The sequence below is a fragment of the Lathyrus oleraceus genome, chromosome 1 (assembly GCF_024323335.1).
Source record: "Lathyrus oleraceus cultivar Zhongwan6 chromosome 1, CAAS_Psat_ZW6_1.0, whole genome shotgun sequence".
NCBI lineage: Eukaryota > Viridiplantae > Streptophyta > Magnoliopsida > Fabales > Fabaceae > Lathyrus > Lathyrus oleraceus.
Window position 1 is genome coordinate 161,922,954 of NC_066579.1, and position 16,233 is coordinate 161,939,186.

General features: G+C 34.1%; 2 protein-coding genes across 2 annotated transcripts; both read right to left on the reverse strand.

Moving 5' to 3' along the window:
- Positions 1-2,001: 2,001 nt before the first annotated feature.
- On the reverse strand, positions 2,002-8,634 carry LOC127097185 (protein MAIN-LIKE 1). Its single transcript, XM_051035698.1, has 4 exons — positions 8,469-8,634; positions 7,709-8,383; positions 7,055-7,612; positions 2,002-2,271 (listed from the first exon to the last, which is right to left on the reverse strand). Exons 1-4 carry the CDS (start codon positions 8,511-8,513, stop codon positions 2,002-2,004), a joined length of 1,548 nt encoding a protein of 515 aa, XP_050891655.1. The 5' UTR covers positions 8,514-8,634.
- A 1,483-nt stretch (positions 8,635-10,117) lies between these two features.
- LOC127124618 (sulfite oxidase) lies at positions 10,118-15,954 on the reverse strand. Its single transcript, XM_051054170.1, has 12 exons — positions 15,752-15,954; positions 15,550-15,665; positions 15,406-15,468; positions 14,625-14,661; positions 14,436-14,517; positions 13,509-13,627; positions 13,328-13,423; positions 11,364-11,474; positions 11,175-11,276; positions 10,946-10,993; positions 10,608-10,823; positions 10,118-10,522 (listed from the first exon to the last, which is right to left on the reverse strand). Exons 1-12 carry the CDS (start codon positions 15,944-15,946, stop codon positions 10,406-10,408), a joined length of 1,302 nt encoding a protein of 433 aa, XP_050910127.1. The 5' UTR covers positions 15,947-15,954; the 3' UTR covers positions 10,118-10,405.
- Positions 15,955-16,233: the final 279 nt, after the last annotated feature.

Below are 16,233 nucleotides of genomic sequence, written 5' to 3' on the forward strand. Positions count from 1 at the left end.
CTGGATTATGGCTCGAATTCTTCAAACAAAAGCTGGATCCACACTCAATCAAGCTCACTGATCATGATTCTTCAATAAAATCAAGGTGCTATGTGGAAGAAATTGAAATTTCAATTGAGAGAAAAATTTGGTGTGAAGTTGATTTTAGATCTAGAATGGTCAATCCCCTACAATTCTGTTAGGATTATGTATATATACTCTGTACTAATCACCTCCTAATCAAAATTAAACATGGTTTAGTTGAGATTAAGCAAGATAAGGTGTATGGCAAAAAATTTGAAAATTGGAGGTGCATGACAAATGCATACATGAACAGTACCCAATGTAAGCTCAAATGCACTTAAAATCATTTTATCAATACAATGGCAATGGAAATTAGTTCATGTAATACACCATTTTTAAATTTTCAAATTTCCCTCCAAAATGGGCATGAAAGAACAAATGATCATATGATGAAATTTCATGCAATGTGATGAATGATTTGGAAAGTTCATGTCATGACAAGAATTATGCAAAAAGGAGCACTCAATTTGGAGTTATGAGTCAAAAGTTATGGCCTTTTGAAGTTCCATGCACACTTGGCAATGATTTGATCATATCTCCTCAACCATTCATCAGATGCTCATGATCTTGGAGTTTTTGGAAATGGGAGAGAGAGATTTTCAACTTTCATGTTGGACAAAAATTCATTTGAAGCTTCTTTGATGTTGGAAAGTTGAGTTGAAGTTGGACCAAAAACTTGCCATTTTTGGAAAGTTGAAATTACACGTCACTTTCCATTTTGGGAAACTTTTGACTTGACTTCAAATTCTTCAACATTGATGTTTGAAATGATGAATAAGCATTGTTTGAAAATGAATGGGATGAAGAAACTCAATTCCCACACTCAAAGCCTTCAGTTGACTTTTCAGTTGACTGGCATAGGCCCTTAGATGACCTAAAAATGTTCTAATGAACTTGAGCTTCAATCACCTGGGGAATTTACTTCACAATTAACATCTAGCTCATATAAGCTCAAAATAATGATCCCATGATCCACATCTCAATGGAAACCTCATTTCTTGCACAAAGGATTCACTTGAATTGCCTTGACCTATTGACTGCTTAAGCTGCAAGACAAATGTTAGAGGACATATTTTTGTACATTTTTGGTTAGTGATTAAAAGAAAGGCAATGATATACAAATGCAAGCAATTCTTGGTGATCAAGAACCAACTCTCAAGAAAGATCCCACCCACAGGGAAGGAAGCAAGGTGTCCAATGATCCTTGAGGCAATGCAATGTTATGATATGATGCCATGAGAGATCTTAGGGACAAAATTGGGGTCTTACACTAGCATAAAAGCTTTATTAGCCGCTCCTCTACAATTCCATATGAAAATATTGAGATTGTGATTAACCATAAGATTAGATTATTGGGTGTTTCCAAGTTCAATACCCGGAGTTTCTTTGACCAATTCCATGTCACATCCTTCATCTTCAAAAAAAATTTCCTCACAAGTGTCCACAAACACTTCCTCATCATCGTTTTTTCCAAGAGTAAAGGAAAAGGAAATTTGGGGTTTCTCTGGATTAGAATGTTCAAAAGTTCCATTGCTCTCCTTACTTGACCCTTAGGCCCTTAAAGCCTTTGGGCCAAGTTGATCAAGATTATTCATGTCCCGTAGGTCCGTCTTTCTCTCAATTTTCTCAAGGCCCGACACATCATTTGGAATCTCCCAAATGTTTAAGCCTAGAACTGATATGGTCAACCCTTTCTCTTCAATGATGCATTCTAATATGAGTTTAGTTTTACCAGCAGTGCCCACCTTCCTTTTTGCATAACTATCCCACGTGCTCCAATGACTAGGTTTTTGTTTGTGTTCCTCTTTTTATTCTTTTTAAGTGAAACAAATTCTTTCTTCACGTGTCTAATTTCATGCGGTTGTTTTCCACTTATTCCCATGCTATCATTTTGTTGTGGCACATCAGTGATTGGTCCTTTTGTTTTTTCCAAAACCGTTACACCATAAATGATTCATCATTATTAGCTATTACTATTTCGGGAACATCTTCTTCAATAGCAATAAAACGAGATCCCCTGATTGTCTCTCGAGAATTAATGGCATTAACTTGTAAAGGAGAACTAACAACTTTTGTCCTAACCCCTTTTTTTGATCGATTTTCCTCCATATCTTTGCCTCTGCGAGATCTTTTGGGTTTATGAACCATCATCCATGGTACCTCTTCTACATGTTGGTTGCTTTCATTCTCATTCTCTTTAGCGCGATCCTGAGAATTTCCAATCATGGGATTCAATTTTTTGAAAAAGTCAAAATTAATACTCCCTCCGCTCCACAATGAGTGACTCATTTAGAATACAATATTATCCCAAAATGAATGATCTATTTCAATTTCCAATGCAATTTTATCCTCTAATTAATATTACTTTCATCATTCTCAATACATGATAAGGGTAGTTTAGTAAAAATAACATTTTCTCTCTTTCATTTATTTCTTTTTCTTAATCCGTGTGAAATGGTCAACTGGATCACTAATTATGGAACGGAGGGAGTAACGTGTAAAAATTGAAACAGAAGTGACATGCGTGTGTATATATATATATATATATATATATATATATATATATATATATATATATATATATATATATATATATATATATATATATATATATATATATATATATATATATATATATATATATATATATATATATATATATATATATATATATATAACCGAGAGAAATCATATTAACAAGAGAAAAGTATTGAAGCCACATTGTCCAATCAGAACCATTGGTTTCAAAAACATCTTGTAGATTAAAGGAATAAATCGGCACACTAGATTATTCCTTAAACTAATCAATTCGTTGTGTTATTGTTATTATTAACAAGAGAAAAGTTTTGTTAACTCAACTTATTTAATAGCTACACATAGGCATGGCAACATAACCCGTATCCGCGGGTACCCACCCTGAAGTTGACGAGGAAAACCTGCTTTGACTGGGTTTGGGTTTCGATTTCGGTTTTCCCCGATTATAAAATATGGGGACGGATTGGGTAATGGGGATACTAGTACCCACCCCAAACCCGCCCCATTTATTTTATTATGTACATTATTATTTATTTTTGATAATTTAGAATATTAAATAAGTGGTCAATGTTTTGATATTTTGATTTGTATTAATTTTTTAGATTACTTTATTTTATTATTTGTAATATAATTTGATTTTTTTATATATTTTTATTTAAAAAATTGATTTTATTAAATGAATGATGGCGGGACGGGATACCTGAACCCGTTTGGGACGGGTTTTGGTTTTAATTCTCCATCCCCGTTTGGTTTGGGACGGGAAACGGAGATTATTTAAGAATTCGGATTTGGATTTGCGGAGGTAAAAATCATCTCTGATCCGTCTGTTGTCATACCTAGCTACACAGATGTAGGCGAGGGTTTAAACCCTACTATTCGATTTGTATATATTTCAATATACAAATATGAAAATGAAAAAGACGAAAATTAATTAAAATAAAACAGTAACATTCTTCAAGTTGAAGCTATCAATTCCATTAAAATGGTGGAAGAACCCAGATTGAAGGTGACATTCGTGTGAAACAAAGTTGGGAACGACAATGTTGAGTAGAGTTTCCATCTTTTACATTATAGATTTCCATATCAAGGTCCCGTTTGTTTTGGCTTTTAAAAAAAATGATTTTTATAGTATTACATATTTTAGTGTAAAAAAATTTTACAAAGAAACTTTTTATAAAAGTTTCAAATGAAAATTTGGTTTGAATAGTTATTCTTAAAATGTTATTTTAGGTATTTTATCATTTTATCGGAAAAAAATTTGGATATTAAATTTTCAAAAAATCACTTAATTTTGAAGCTATTTCAAATAGCTTTTCATAAAAATCATTTTTAAGATACAATTTTTTGGAAAAATTGTGATTTTGACTATGTTTTGATCTTCAATAATGTATATTTATGTTATAGAATGAACAATTCAATCTTTTAATTTATAAAAAACAAATTTAGAAAAACTTATAATATTTTGAAAAACATTTTTGTATAATCCATTTTCAAAAATAAAAAGAAAAAATTCATTTTTTTAAAGCTAAAACAAACTGACCCCAAATTGTACACTAGGACGATGATGTGTATCTTTTTCGCAATCATCCTTTGCATAATATATTGAAGAAAATTTTACCTTGTACCCCTACAATTAATCCCATACCCCTACAAAAATTTAAAAATTCTCATTTTACCCTTAATTGGTTTTAACCAATTTACCATTTCATTTTTACCATTCTGTTGAAAATTGCAAAAATTACACTTTCACACCCCTCGCACCGGAACTCTTTGGAGAAGACTTCCGGTATGTATTTTTCCAAACCGGAAGACTTTAGGAAAGACTTCCGGAACACAAAAAAAAACAAACCGGAACACTTAAGGAAAGAGTTCCGGTTCATATAAAAAAAATTTCAAAAAAATTTGCATACCGGAACTCTTCTCCAAAGAGTTCCGGTATGCATTATGTGTGTTCCGGAAGTCTTTCCTAAAGTCTTCCGGTACGTTTTTTTTTTTTTTTTTTTTTACAGAAATGGAAAATCTTCCCAAAATATGTGTAGATACTACTGATGCGTTTATGACGACGGAAAGATTTGGTACACGAGAAGAGGTTATCAGATGGATTAAAAAGGTTGGAATCGACAATAAAGTAACTGTTATTATCAGTCGTTCAGATACTGAAACGGGGAAGAGAGGGAGAAGTAACAAAATAATATTTGGTTGTGATAAAGGTGGGAAACACAAGATTAGTGATAGTGGTACCCAAAGTGCTTCCAAGAAATGTGGATGTCCATTTAAAATCAGGTCGACTCCGGCGAAAGATGGATCTGGTTGGAAGATTGATGTAAAATGTGGGTTACATAATCATGGTTTACCTGATAGATTAGAAGGTCATTCGTTTATTGGTAGGTTGACCACAGATGAGAAGCAACATGTCGCTGATTTGGCAAAGAGACATGTAGCACCTAGAAACATTTTGCTTTCCTTGCAAGACAAGTTTCCTGAGAATGTCACTCGGATTACACAAGTATACAAGCATAAGAGTGTGATAGAAAAAGAGATAAGAGGTCCAAGGAGTGAGATACAACATTTGTTTAAGCTTATTGAGGATGCAGGATATGTGTATTGGAGTAGAAAACAGGATGACTCGGAAGTGGTGAAAGAGATATTTTAGGCACATCCTGATTCAGTTAAGTTGTTGAATATATTTCCGATTGTGTTAGTTATGGATAGCACCTACAAGACAAACAAATATAGACAACTTTTGTTTGAAATTATTGGCATGACATCGACTGAGTTGACTTTTGCTGTTGGATTTGCGTATATGGAGTCTGAGCAAACAGAGAATTTTTGCTGGGTACTGGAGAAATTAAAAGAGTTGTTTGTGAAGAAAGACATGTGTCCACAAGTGATTTTGACAGATAGAGATCTTGCTTTGATGAAAGCAATTGAAGTTGTGTTTCCCAACTCGATTAATTTGCTATGTAGATTTCACATTAACAAAAACGTTGGTGCCAAATGCAAACAACATGTGGTGAATGACCTGCAAAAGACGATAGACACATTATGGATGGAAGTTGTCTGGGCTAGTGATGAGGTTGAGTATGGTCAGCGGTTGCATCAACTTGAGCAAGCATGTGTTGATTATAGTGGATTTATTAATTATGTGAAAGACACATGGTTGACTCCACATAGGCATAGATTTGTTGGAGCATGGATTAATCGAGTCCTACATTTGGGTAACACAACGACTAATCGGTACGTCTTATAATTTTGTATGTGTTATTTTTATATCTGATATTATTTTTATGTTTTTTTTATGTGTTATTTTGAATATCTGATATTTTTAATATTTGATATTTTCAATATCTAATGGTATTTTTTATATCTGATATTTTTAGGGTTGAATCTGCTCATTGGAAGTTAAAGCAGATGTTAGGAAACAGTATAGGTGACATGGTCAAATGTTGGGAAGCCATGAATAACAACTTGAGGTTACAACTGGGAAACATTAGAGCTTCATTTCAAAAGAGTTTTTATGAAGTTGAGCACGCGCACGTAAGTCCCTTTTATGGTTATTTGCGTGGTTCCGTATCTCGAGCTGCTTTGAGACGTATTGCTGAAGAGTTATTGAGAGTTGATTATGTTGGAACTAACAGGCAAATATGTGGTTGTACTCTTAGAACATCTTATGGGTTACCTTGTGCTTGTGAGTTAGGAAGATACAGAGTAGGTGGTATACCGATACCCATTGATGCTGTTCATGTTCATTGGAGGAAACTAACTATGGAAGTTGAGTTAGAGATAGGTGAAGATGATGGATCAGAGGTGGATATGACGGCTGCAATGGATGAGTTGTGGAGACGATTTAGGTCATTAGATGTTATTGGGAAAAGGGCATTAAGGAGTAGGGTGTGTGAACTAGCATACCCAACAATGACAACATTGTGTCCACCACCTGAGAAAATAAAAACCAAAGGAGGAGTGAAGAAGAAAGGGAAAAAACCAGCAGATTATGATGTTTATAAGGACCCTTCGTATCATGAGTATGTTGATAAGGCATCTCAATCTTCACAAAGGCAATCTCAACCATCACAGACTTCGAAGAAGATCAAATTATCAAAGAAGCAACCACAATTCATTGTTCAATTTCCTAATCATATTAGGTCATACATTGAAGATGTAGTTAATGTTGAATCAGATGGTAATTGTGGATTTAGAGTCATTGCATCATTGCATGGATATGGTGAGGATGGTTGGTCAATGGTTCGCAGAGAGTTGGGGTTGGAATTAATAGACAAGGATAGGTCAACTTTGTATGGAACAACTGTATTATTATGTCTATTATATTCAAAGCTTAATACACATATAATCAATGTGAACGAGAAATATGCAAAGCTTCAAATAAATCAGAAAACTGTGGATCTTCCTCTTCAGCATTAACCTGTCTCAGATAGCGACGAATCAATGTAGATACACGAGCCCAATCAGGATCAGATGGCCCGGCGTCATATACAGGAACGGGTACCTCTCTAGGAGCGTTACGATGGGGAGGGACCAACCGTGGATGGGAAACACGATAATACCACTCCAGATAACCGTCTACTACCTCAGATGGAGTGGTGGCCACGGAAGATGAACCGATCACATCGACAACACTCTGATGGTAACTGATCCAATCAACATCAATATCCGTCGCCATCATACAATCCAGAGGTGGGGATGGAACATACTGCCTATACCCGAACTGACGTAAACATCTATCAGGCAAGTATGGAACAACTGTTTCACCCCACTTCAAACAGCCCCTGTAAAGACATATCTCATCAAATACACGCCATGCTCTATGATCCTCAAATGGTCGCCAGATGACATCGGTAGGTGTCAGCTCGTCCAAAATAGGTCGTAAATCATCGACCTTCAGGACTCCCTGTCTATACGACCATCTCATCGCTCGGGGAAGACCACAGTTTCCAGCAGGATTCCAATTCTCCCCTCTTTTTCCAACAGTTGGAAAATACTCGTGAATCCAACACTGTTACAAAATAAAAACATAATAAATAAAACAAATTAAGTTACAATATTTTATAAAATGAATCCAACACTTAATTAACAAAATTAAATTATATACCTGTAGGAGAGTAGGATATCCACCTAGCTGTTTGCAACTGTACATGGACGCATCTCCAAGATATCGGTAGAGGGTAACTAGTGCAGCTGCTCCCCAACTATATCCTGAACATCCATCCAAGTCCCTAAACAGGAGGAGGTATCGTGCCTCTACAAGTGTAAAGGTCTTATCAGCAAATATGGTGGAACCCACCAACATCAATAGATATGCTCTAGTCGCATATGCCCAGCTGGAAGCAGCCCTATGATGTACGAATATATCATATAACCACTCCAACTTGTAATACGACCCCCTGCAGCTCCGAACATGTGACTGTGCCTGACCCTGTGACACTCCTAGGTAGTCAACAGCAAGTTCAACAGCTAGCTCTTCAGTCACATCCTGAGGACTCCAAAAGATACCCCTAATGGGCAAGTGAAGTAGACATGCGACATCATCTAAAGTAATGCTCATTTCACCAAACGGCATGTGAAATGAAGATGTCTCTAGATGCCATCTTTCCACAAATGCAGAGACAAGATTTGTGTCTATCTTGTTCAGACTCGTTCTCTGCAGTGAAGCTAAACCGGATCTAGATACCCAACTCTCCATCTGTGGTGGAAGAGCCAATGGAACCCTAGAAGTCAACTTCAGTCCATGTCCGGCAACCTTCAACTCTTTCTTTGGTCCTCTTTCCTAAAAAAAATTAAAACACATATTAGAAAACAAATTATAAAATATTCAACTATTATTCATTTTCAAATATAGCCCGTTTATTTACCTCACCGAACCATATATGTCGAGCAACATGATGCTCGTACTTCATCAAAAGAGACGTATCGTACGGCCCTCCTGGATATCCAGTCGGCTCAGCTGCAGCTGCAGATGAAGATGCACCCCGGTCTAACGTGCGGACTGGAATCCGGCCATCTGCACCTCTTCTTCGAACCACTGCAAAAATAATGTTAAATAAAATAATTAAAATTAAAAAAAAAAAAAAAAAAAAAAAAACGTACCGGAGCACTTTCTTAAAGAGTTCCGGTTAGCAAAAAAACAAAAAGCCTTCCGGAACACTTTCTTAAAGAGTTCCGGTATACATCAACCAAACCGGAAGTCTTGAAGAAAGTGTTCCGGTATACAAGTATACAAACCGGAAGACTCTCTAAAAGACTTCCGGTTCAGTGTCCATTAAAGACAACAAACCGGAACTCTTTAGAGAAGTGTTCCGGTGTACAAATATCCAAACCGGAAGACTTACTCTTAAGTGTTCTGGTATACAGTGCAAAAACGCCAAAAATTTGTCTTCTCCGGAAGTCTTCAACGAAAATGGTAAAAAAAATTTGAAACGGTAAATATACCCTATTTATATGAGGGTATTTTGGTCAAAAAAAATTTAATGTAGGGGTATGGGTACAATTGTAGGGGTATAGGGTAAAATTTTCTATATTGAATCCTTTACCCTAAACTATCAAGTTGTATCATTTGTATAAGCTTACTATTTTGAAAATCCAATTCCAACTTATACACAACAAATTTTGTGGTACAATCGCTAAATTTTCTTAGGAGCCACAAGTCTCCTTCTAATGATTTCACACAATATGCCCTAATGAGCAAAATCAACTTCTGGCATTGAAACAACATTGGGAATGAACTTTTGTTGTAAATCGCTACAACAGCATAATCGTGTGGCTTAATTGTAGATTGGACGATAAAATAACCTTATGAACATTACATTCATTGTATCTAACCAGTTTATTTATATACAGGGACCCATAGATAGGTGGTAGAGGGATGGAAACTCGATTTCTGAAGGGATTTATTAGGGTTACAATTCCACCTTGGGGAATCCAATTTGCTAGCCAACAAGACTCGAACCACAAATTCTTTCGTTAGAAGGAATCGGCACTTTAAAAGGGGTAAATTGTTTCGGGCGAAATTTCAAATAAAAATCTTTGCAATAACATTAGAATATATAGGAATTCATATTTGTTTTGATTGAAAAATAGTTTAAATGAATTAATATATATATTTTTAATAAAAATTAATTGTCATAATTTACTCTAAGTTTGTTAAAATTAGTTTAAATGAATTAATTCACTGTCACATGATATATACCTGACAAGAAATTAATTGTAGAGAAATTAAATAGGAAAATAAAAATTTAAATAAGTTTTAATAATACAAATATTATTAAAATGAAACAAAAAGAATTAAAATGAAATAGATCATATACAAAATTTATTTTTCTACCTTTTTAGTTTGTACTAAAGGAGTATTTTTATTTTTATTTCTAGACATTTGAATAAATGATATATTTTTTATTTTTTAATTATAGATATATTATTGTGTTAAATTTATTTTTAAATATTTTTGCTTTAGCCTTCATAATATGTTTAGGCTTCATTATTTTTTCCTTTAGGCTTCATGATATGATTATACATGAATGTATTATTTCTATACGTGAAATTACAATAGCCAAACACTTCATGCTTATGATATCAAAGTAATAATTTCTAGAAACAGTTATATAGTTCATAGACAATCACAAATGAAACTTGACTAAGTGATTATTCATAACCCCTACCCTTTTGCTCAAAAGCTCATTTATGTTATTCTTTTTAGTATTTTTGTACAGTTTGCGCCGATGCAGGTTCAGAGGTCATTGTTCAGCAAGATGCTTCAAAAATCACTGAACAGGTTGGATTGTTGGTAGAAATTTTACAAGCTTGAGTGGCTCGCTTGAACTCGTACGCGATGCCATGAAGTGTTTAATATCCCTCTAAGGTTCCAAATGTCTTCAACCTTTTCAGGTTGAACATTTCCGGCTGAATCTACCTGCATATTATACACCGGTTTATGGTTGGTTTCATACAACACAAGAACTAAAATTATGACAATTAGGAGAAGATATGTAACATACTGCTTTTGCAATAATCTCTGTGCTGTGAAGAATATCAGCTGTGATCTCAAATAGCACCCAGGCCCATTTTTCACTGTTGGCATCATCTGATACATAGTGAATGTCCTTTTTTTGAAATCTTGAGGCTTCCATCCATGTTTTACCTCCATCAACAGACACATCTACTCTCTCAATGCCTCTCCCACCACCTGATGCTGCATAACCGCTTATTTTTACCTGCACAGCATATGTGCAATCATTAGAGTTTCATTAAATTACCAAACGGACAGAACATGTACGGTTGAGCTGACTCCGAAAGTGTAGCCCATCATATACACGACGTCGTTACATAAACTAACCTTTCCAGGCTTAACCGTGCTCACGTCTTCCAAAGAACATATAACACACTGCCACAAGACAACAAATAACCATAGGTTACAAAAGTTTGGTCAAATCATCATTCATTCTGCTTAAAAACTTGTAACAAATTAAATAGGCACTTTAACTTGCTCTATATTATAAACTGGTTGATTTCTATTAACTCGACTGAATTCAGGAAAAGCTGAAAGAGCACAATAATAAAAATACCTGAACAGGAAAATCCATTTGAGGTCTTCTGGTTGACCAATCAATATTGTCCCAATTCACTGATGGTGGAAACATTTTGTAGTCTTTTTGCATGAAGAAACCCTGATATACATAATAATATGAAGCTCTAGGGAATTCTAAAAGGGAAATTTTCGGTATTTCAAAAGTATACTACATAATATATCATACCTGGCATTCTTCTGCAATGATATTGATAGCTTCTAGCCATTTAACAGACCGGGCTCCAATGACACCAGGAACAATCACACGTAATGGGTACCCGTGATCCCGGTTGAGAATCTAGAGAAAGGCAAAGATTATAAACTGAGCTGAAACCACTAGACTAACATGCAGCATGATATAGATTACCAAGTGAAGCCTAAAACAACTCCTTTCACAAGCAACAGTTCGACTTTGACCCGGTGTTATGGGTGGCGGATGTATTTAGAGTAAGAGCTATGTGACAGTAAATGAGGGAGCACCCCAACTTTAAGGAGCTAGGCGGTAGCAAACCATGACAGAAAGCTAGAAATCTGCCACTCTGAGCTGCCATTCATTCATGAATTGCTCATGGCAGAAGTCGAAAAATCTACCACCACGATCCGCCATGACCGATATTTGTCAACACTAGTTTGACCTCTTAAAAAACTTTAACATGACATCTATTTTTCTGTTCTCATTTTTTGAATTCAACTGAGAATCTATACAAGCTTACTTTTCCTAACTATTTACTAATATCAGCATACGTAATTCAAATTTAAACAAATTATCCCCTAATTAGGCGTGTGCATGGTTAACCAAATCATGTGATCCAACCCCATTTTGTGGTTATGGTTTGTAAATCAAACCAGTTGTTGTGAAAACCAGTTTAATAGTGGGAAGTGGTTCCAAACTGGTTTAGAACTAGTTCATAACCGGTTTTAATAATAAACTAGTTTTTCAATGAATTTTTCACAAAAATTTCAGTATTTGTGTTTTAGAGGAAAAATTGGTTTTTAGTGTGATCGTGGTGCAAATGAATAGAAATTGAATATTTAAAGTGAATCAACACAGAATATTTCTTTTCTTTAATAAAATTGAAATATATCTCCATTTTTGTTTTTGCTGTAATATGAAAAATAGATTGACAAATAAATCAATGATTCTTTTTTTTTCTTTTCTAATATCAACACTACTTTTTTCATTAAGAAAATATCATTACTCAATATCATTACTTAATATTAATTGTGTATTATTATTATTACTTTTTAATAGTAATTGATGTGAACATTCAAGTTTCTACATTTTTATCAATGTATTTCAAATTTCATGGTGATAATATTATCATACTATCAACTATATCATATTTTGTTTCCACTTCACATATCAACATGATCAATCATTTCCAACTTAGTAAATTGGAAAAATCCTTTTGGCTTCAAGTGTATGTTTTTCAATTAATGAAAATACTATCACCTCTTTTATAATGTACATTTAAAATGTGATGAAATGAGTTTATATTAGTGGTGAAGATAAAGAGAAAGAAATATATATTGTTCTATATTTATATATGTACTGTATCAATTTACATAGGAAAATTACGTAGGACAATGCTACTATTAAATATTTCCATTTAATAATTAATTATTTTTATTTTCTATATAATAATCAACCGGATATAAAGTGTTAGCTTGGAGAGTATTATTTTCACGAGAACAATAAGGTATCTATTTTATTTAAGAAAAGATGTATGCTGCTGCAGATATTTTTGATGGAAAATAAATTTGGATATCCATTAACTAAACCAACATTTTTTTATGGATACGGGTTTACTATTTGGATCACAAATGGAAATTTACAATAATTATTCATTAATCCTAATTTTTATTATCGCTATTATTCATTACTAAAAGTACAAGTAATAGAATAAAATTATTTTTTTAATAGCAAAAAGAAGTGCATAGCATCGGCTACTTTCTAGTTTGTTTTACATCATATTATCAAATTAAATAATAATATCTGCTTCTCCTATGCTAAAAAACTATGAATAACCGATGTGGCATGAATCCTAGATACAAACAGAAAATAATTCATGAAAAACAAGATTAAAAAAAATTAAAAACCGTGTTTTATTTCTGTCAAAAGATTAGCAAACAAGAATCAAATGCACTTACTTCTCCATTCATTTCATAAGCAAGTAGAACATCTGCTTCAGGATTTGCAGCCTGACTGAGTGGTATTGAAGCCTTATATGGTCCTCCATTTTCTTCCTAATATTTTAAAATATTGAAAGGAATCAATAAGATAAGGAATTCAAGATCACCAGATAAAACAAACAAGCCATTATTCAATTACCTTACACCTATCAATGCTTACAAACTCAACATGTTTTCCACCAAATTGAGTGACACTTGTCAACTTTGGAATTCCAACAAGTTCAAGAACATCGGCCAATTTAGCACCACCCCAAACAGCTGAAAGATAAAAACATAATGAAAAAGTAATTAAAAATACAGAAACTGACTACATTAGACATCTTGGAGCCTATTTACATTAGCTTATTTGAGTTTATCTACCATCATACGTACATACATGTGAGATTATTTGGGAGAGCTTTTAGAAACAACTTATAGCTTATACAAATTAGTTTGAATTTATTTTATCTTCTGTGATAGAAAAAGCATATACATAAACACTTATGTGAGAAGTGCTTATATCAATAAGTAGTCTATAAAACAGTTTGATTTTATTTTATTTTTTGTAATAGAAATAACTTATCCATAAACACTTGTGTGATACGTGCTTATTTTATAAGTAGTCTATAGCTAAGCATTCAAGGGGCGTCTAAGTTTTATTAAGGACTACACAATCCAGAGATCAAATCCAAGTCAGGTTTCTTTGCTCGCACTTTGACTTAAACCCCAGAGCATAAAAGGTCTATGACTTCCTTTTCAAATACCCCCTTCCCCACCCTCACAAGAAAAACACACAAACTCGAGGTAAAAGAAACAAAAATAACTTGGGCTAACTTTAGATTGGTAGAATGGAGTGGAATATATTGAAAAACTTCTACAGTCCACTGTTTCACTTCCACCCTTTACTTCTCTATTTCGGAGACAGGATAAAATTGGTGTTTTCTTTCCGTAGTAAAAAATTTGTAATTTTCTTTAGTTTTATTTATTCTATTACACTCCATTCACTACTAGATATCCAAACACATCATGAAGCTCCTTCAATCCCAGGGTACTTCAACAAACAAACAATCAAACTGACAACACTTACCATTTCCAATAGCAGAAACATCCCATCCAACCCCTTTCACTGTCCTAGTCTTGCTCATAGCAGTCCTCCGATTCCCTGCGCACTGAAACAATTCATTTGCAAAATGATGTAGTCATCCGAAGAACAATGTAAAAACACCAAAACAATCACTGTTCCACTTCAATAAAAGTTTAGCAAGAGAACACGTACCTGCAGTGTGGCAGTTACATTATATTTCGGAAGCTTCCTGTCATCAAAATAACATGGTCACTTGTCACTACAAGAAAATAATCGACAAATCAAATCAAGAATTTCGGGGACATTTAATCTCCACCAATGTTATTAGTTAGCCGCTATAGCATAGCAGAATTTGAACCGCTATTGTTCCACATACGCTATTTAGTACAAAAATGTTTCTAATAGCCGCTATGGTGCTATAGCACTACTGCATAGCAGAAATTTAACAATATGCTACTTTCCACTATCGGACACTGCTGTTCACAATAAGTTGTAAAATATCTACATATCAAGTAGGTGCTTAATTAAGTTATTTACCCAAACACTCCCTCACTCTCTCCAGAAACAATTTGACATTCTTCTTCCATTTTTCTCTTATAAAAAATTAAAACAATAAAATATAATTTCGTCCCTGTTTCAATAAACAACTTAATTAAACACGTATAGGACAAGAGCTTCTCTATATAAGTGCTTATTTATAAGTTATTTCAATAACAAATAATAAAATAAAGTCAACCTCTTTTCCTATAACGTATAAGAAGTTTTCATCCAACTGTCTCACAGAGCTTGTAAACATAAGCTAAAAACAACTTATACTCACAAGCTTTTTCTATAAGCTCTTCCAAACATTCTCAGAAAAACTGTTTATGCTAGTAGATAAGTTCAAACAAATCAATCCAAACAAACCCTAACGTGTAAGAAAATCCTAAACAAATTCAAAAATTCCCAACAAATCACAAACTAAGTAACTAACCTGATATCATTCATAAAGAGCTGCTTGGAATGCTCCACAAGACCAGAAATCACCACGCAGTATCTATTCACAAACACCAAACACGTCACAACAACAACAACGAAACAATCGATTAACCTATTCAACAGAAGAAAAAGAACGAACCTATCGATGTCTTCAACAATGGGAATCGGACCATGGTTCCTCTTGTAGAAGAAGTCCGAAGGCGTGACGTAGGATGCGATCAGCGCTGAACGTTTTGGTTCTGCATTGAAAGGTTCCTGAGGAAACAAAACGACGATGAGAGTTAGCGTTTTGGAGGAAGGAAAGAGAGAAAGGAGAAAAGGAAGAGAGGGTTTGGTTGTGCCTTGGAATTGATTTGAAGAGAAGGGTGGCGAGGGGGTTCTTTGGAATAATCTGAAGGTGCTGTTAGTCCTGGCATTTTTTGGGGAGGAAATGGTGTGTGATGAAGAGTGTGATGGAATGGAAATGAAGAGAAAGATGGATGTAGATAGAGAGAAAAAGGGACTTTGGAATAATCTGTATCAATGCCACTACGCATACAAGGTTGATTATAAACAAATAATTTTCTTTTTTTACAAAAGATAACCAGTCATTTTAATATTCAGTTTTTTTATTAAAAAATAAAATAAAAAACAATAACTAAGATGATATGACAATAAGATTATAAAAAGGTGAGGAGTTTATTGAAAACTTTGTCAAACACACTTGTTATTACGAGTCATATAGATGACATGCACATGAATAATTAGCCTCGAGATACAACATTTTAAAAGAGGAGGGGAAAATGAAGATTACGATGAGTCATTTCCGAGATAATCGTATTAA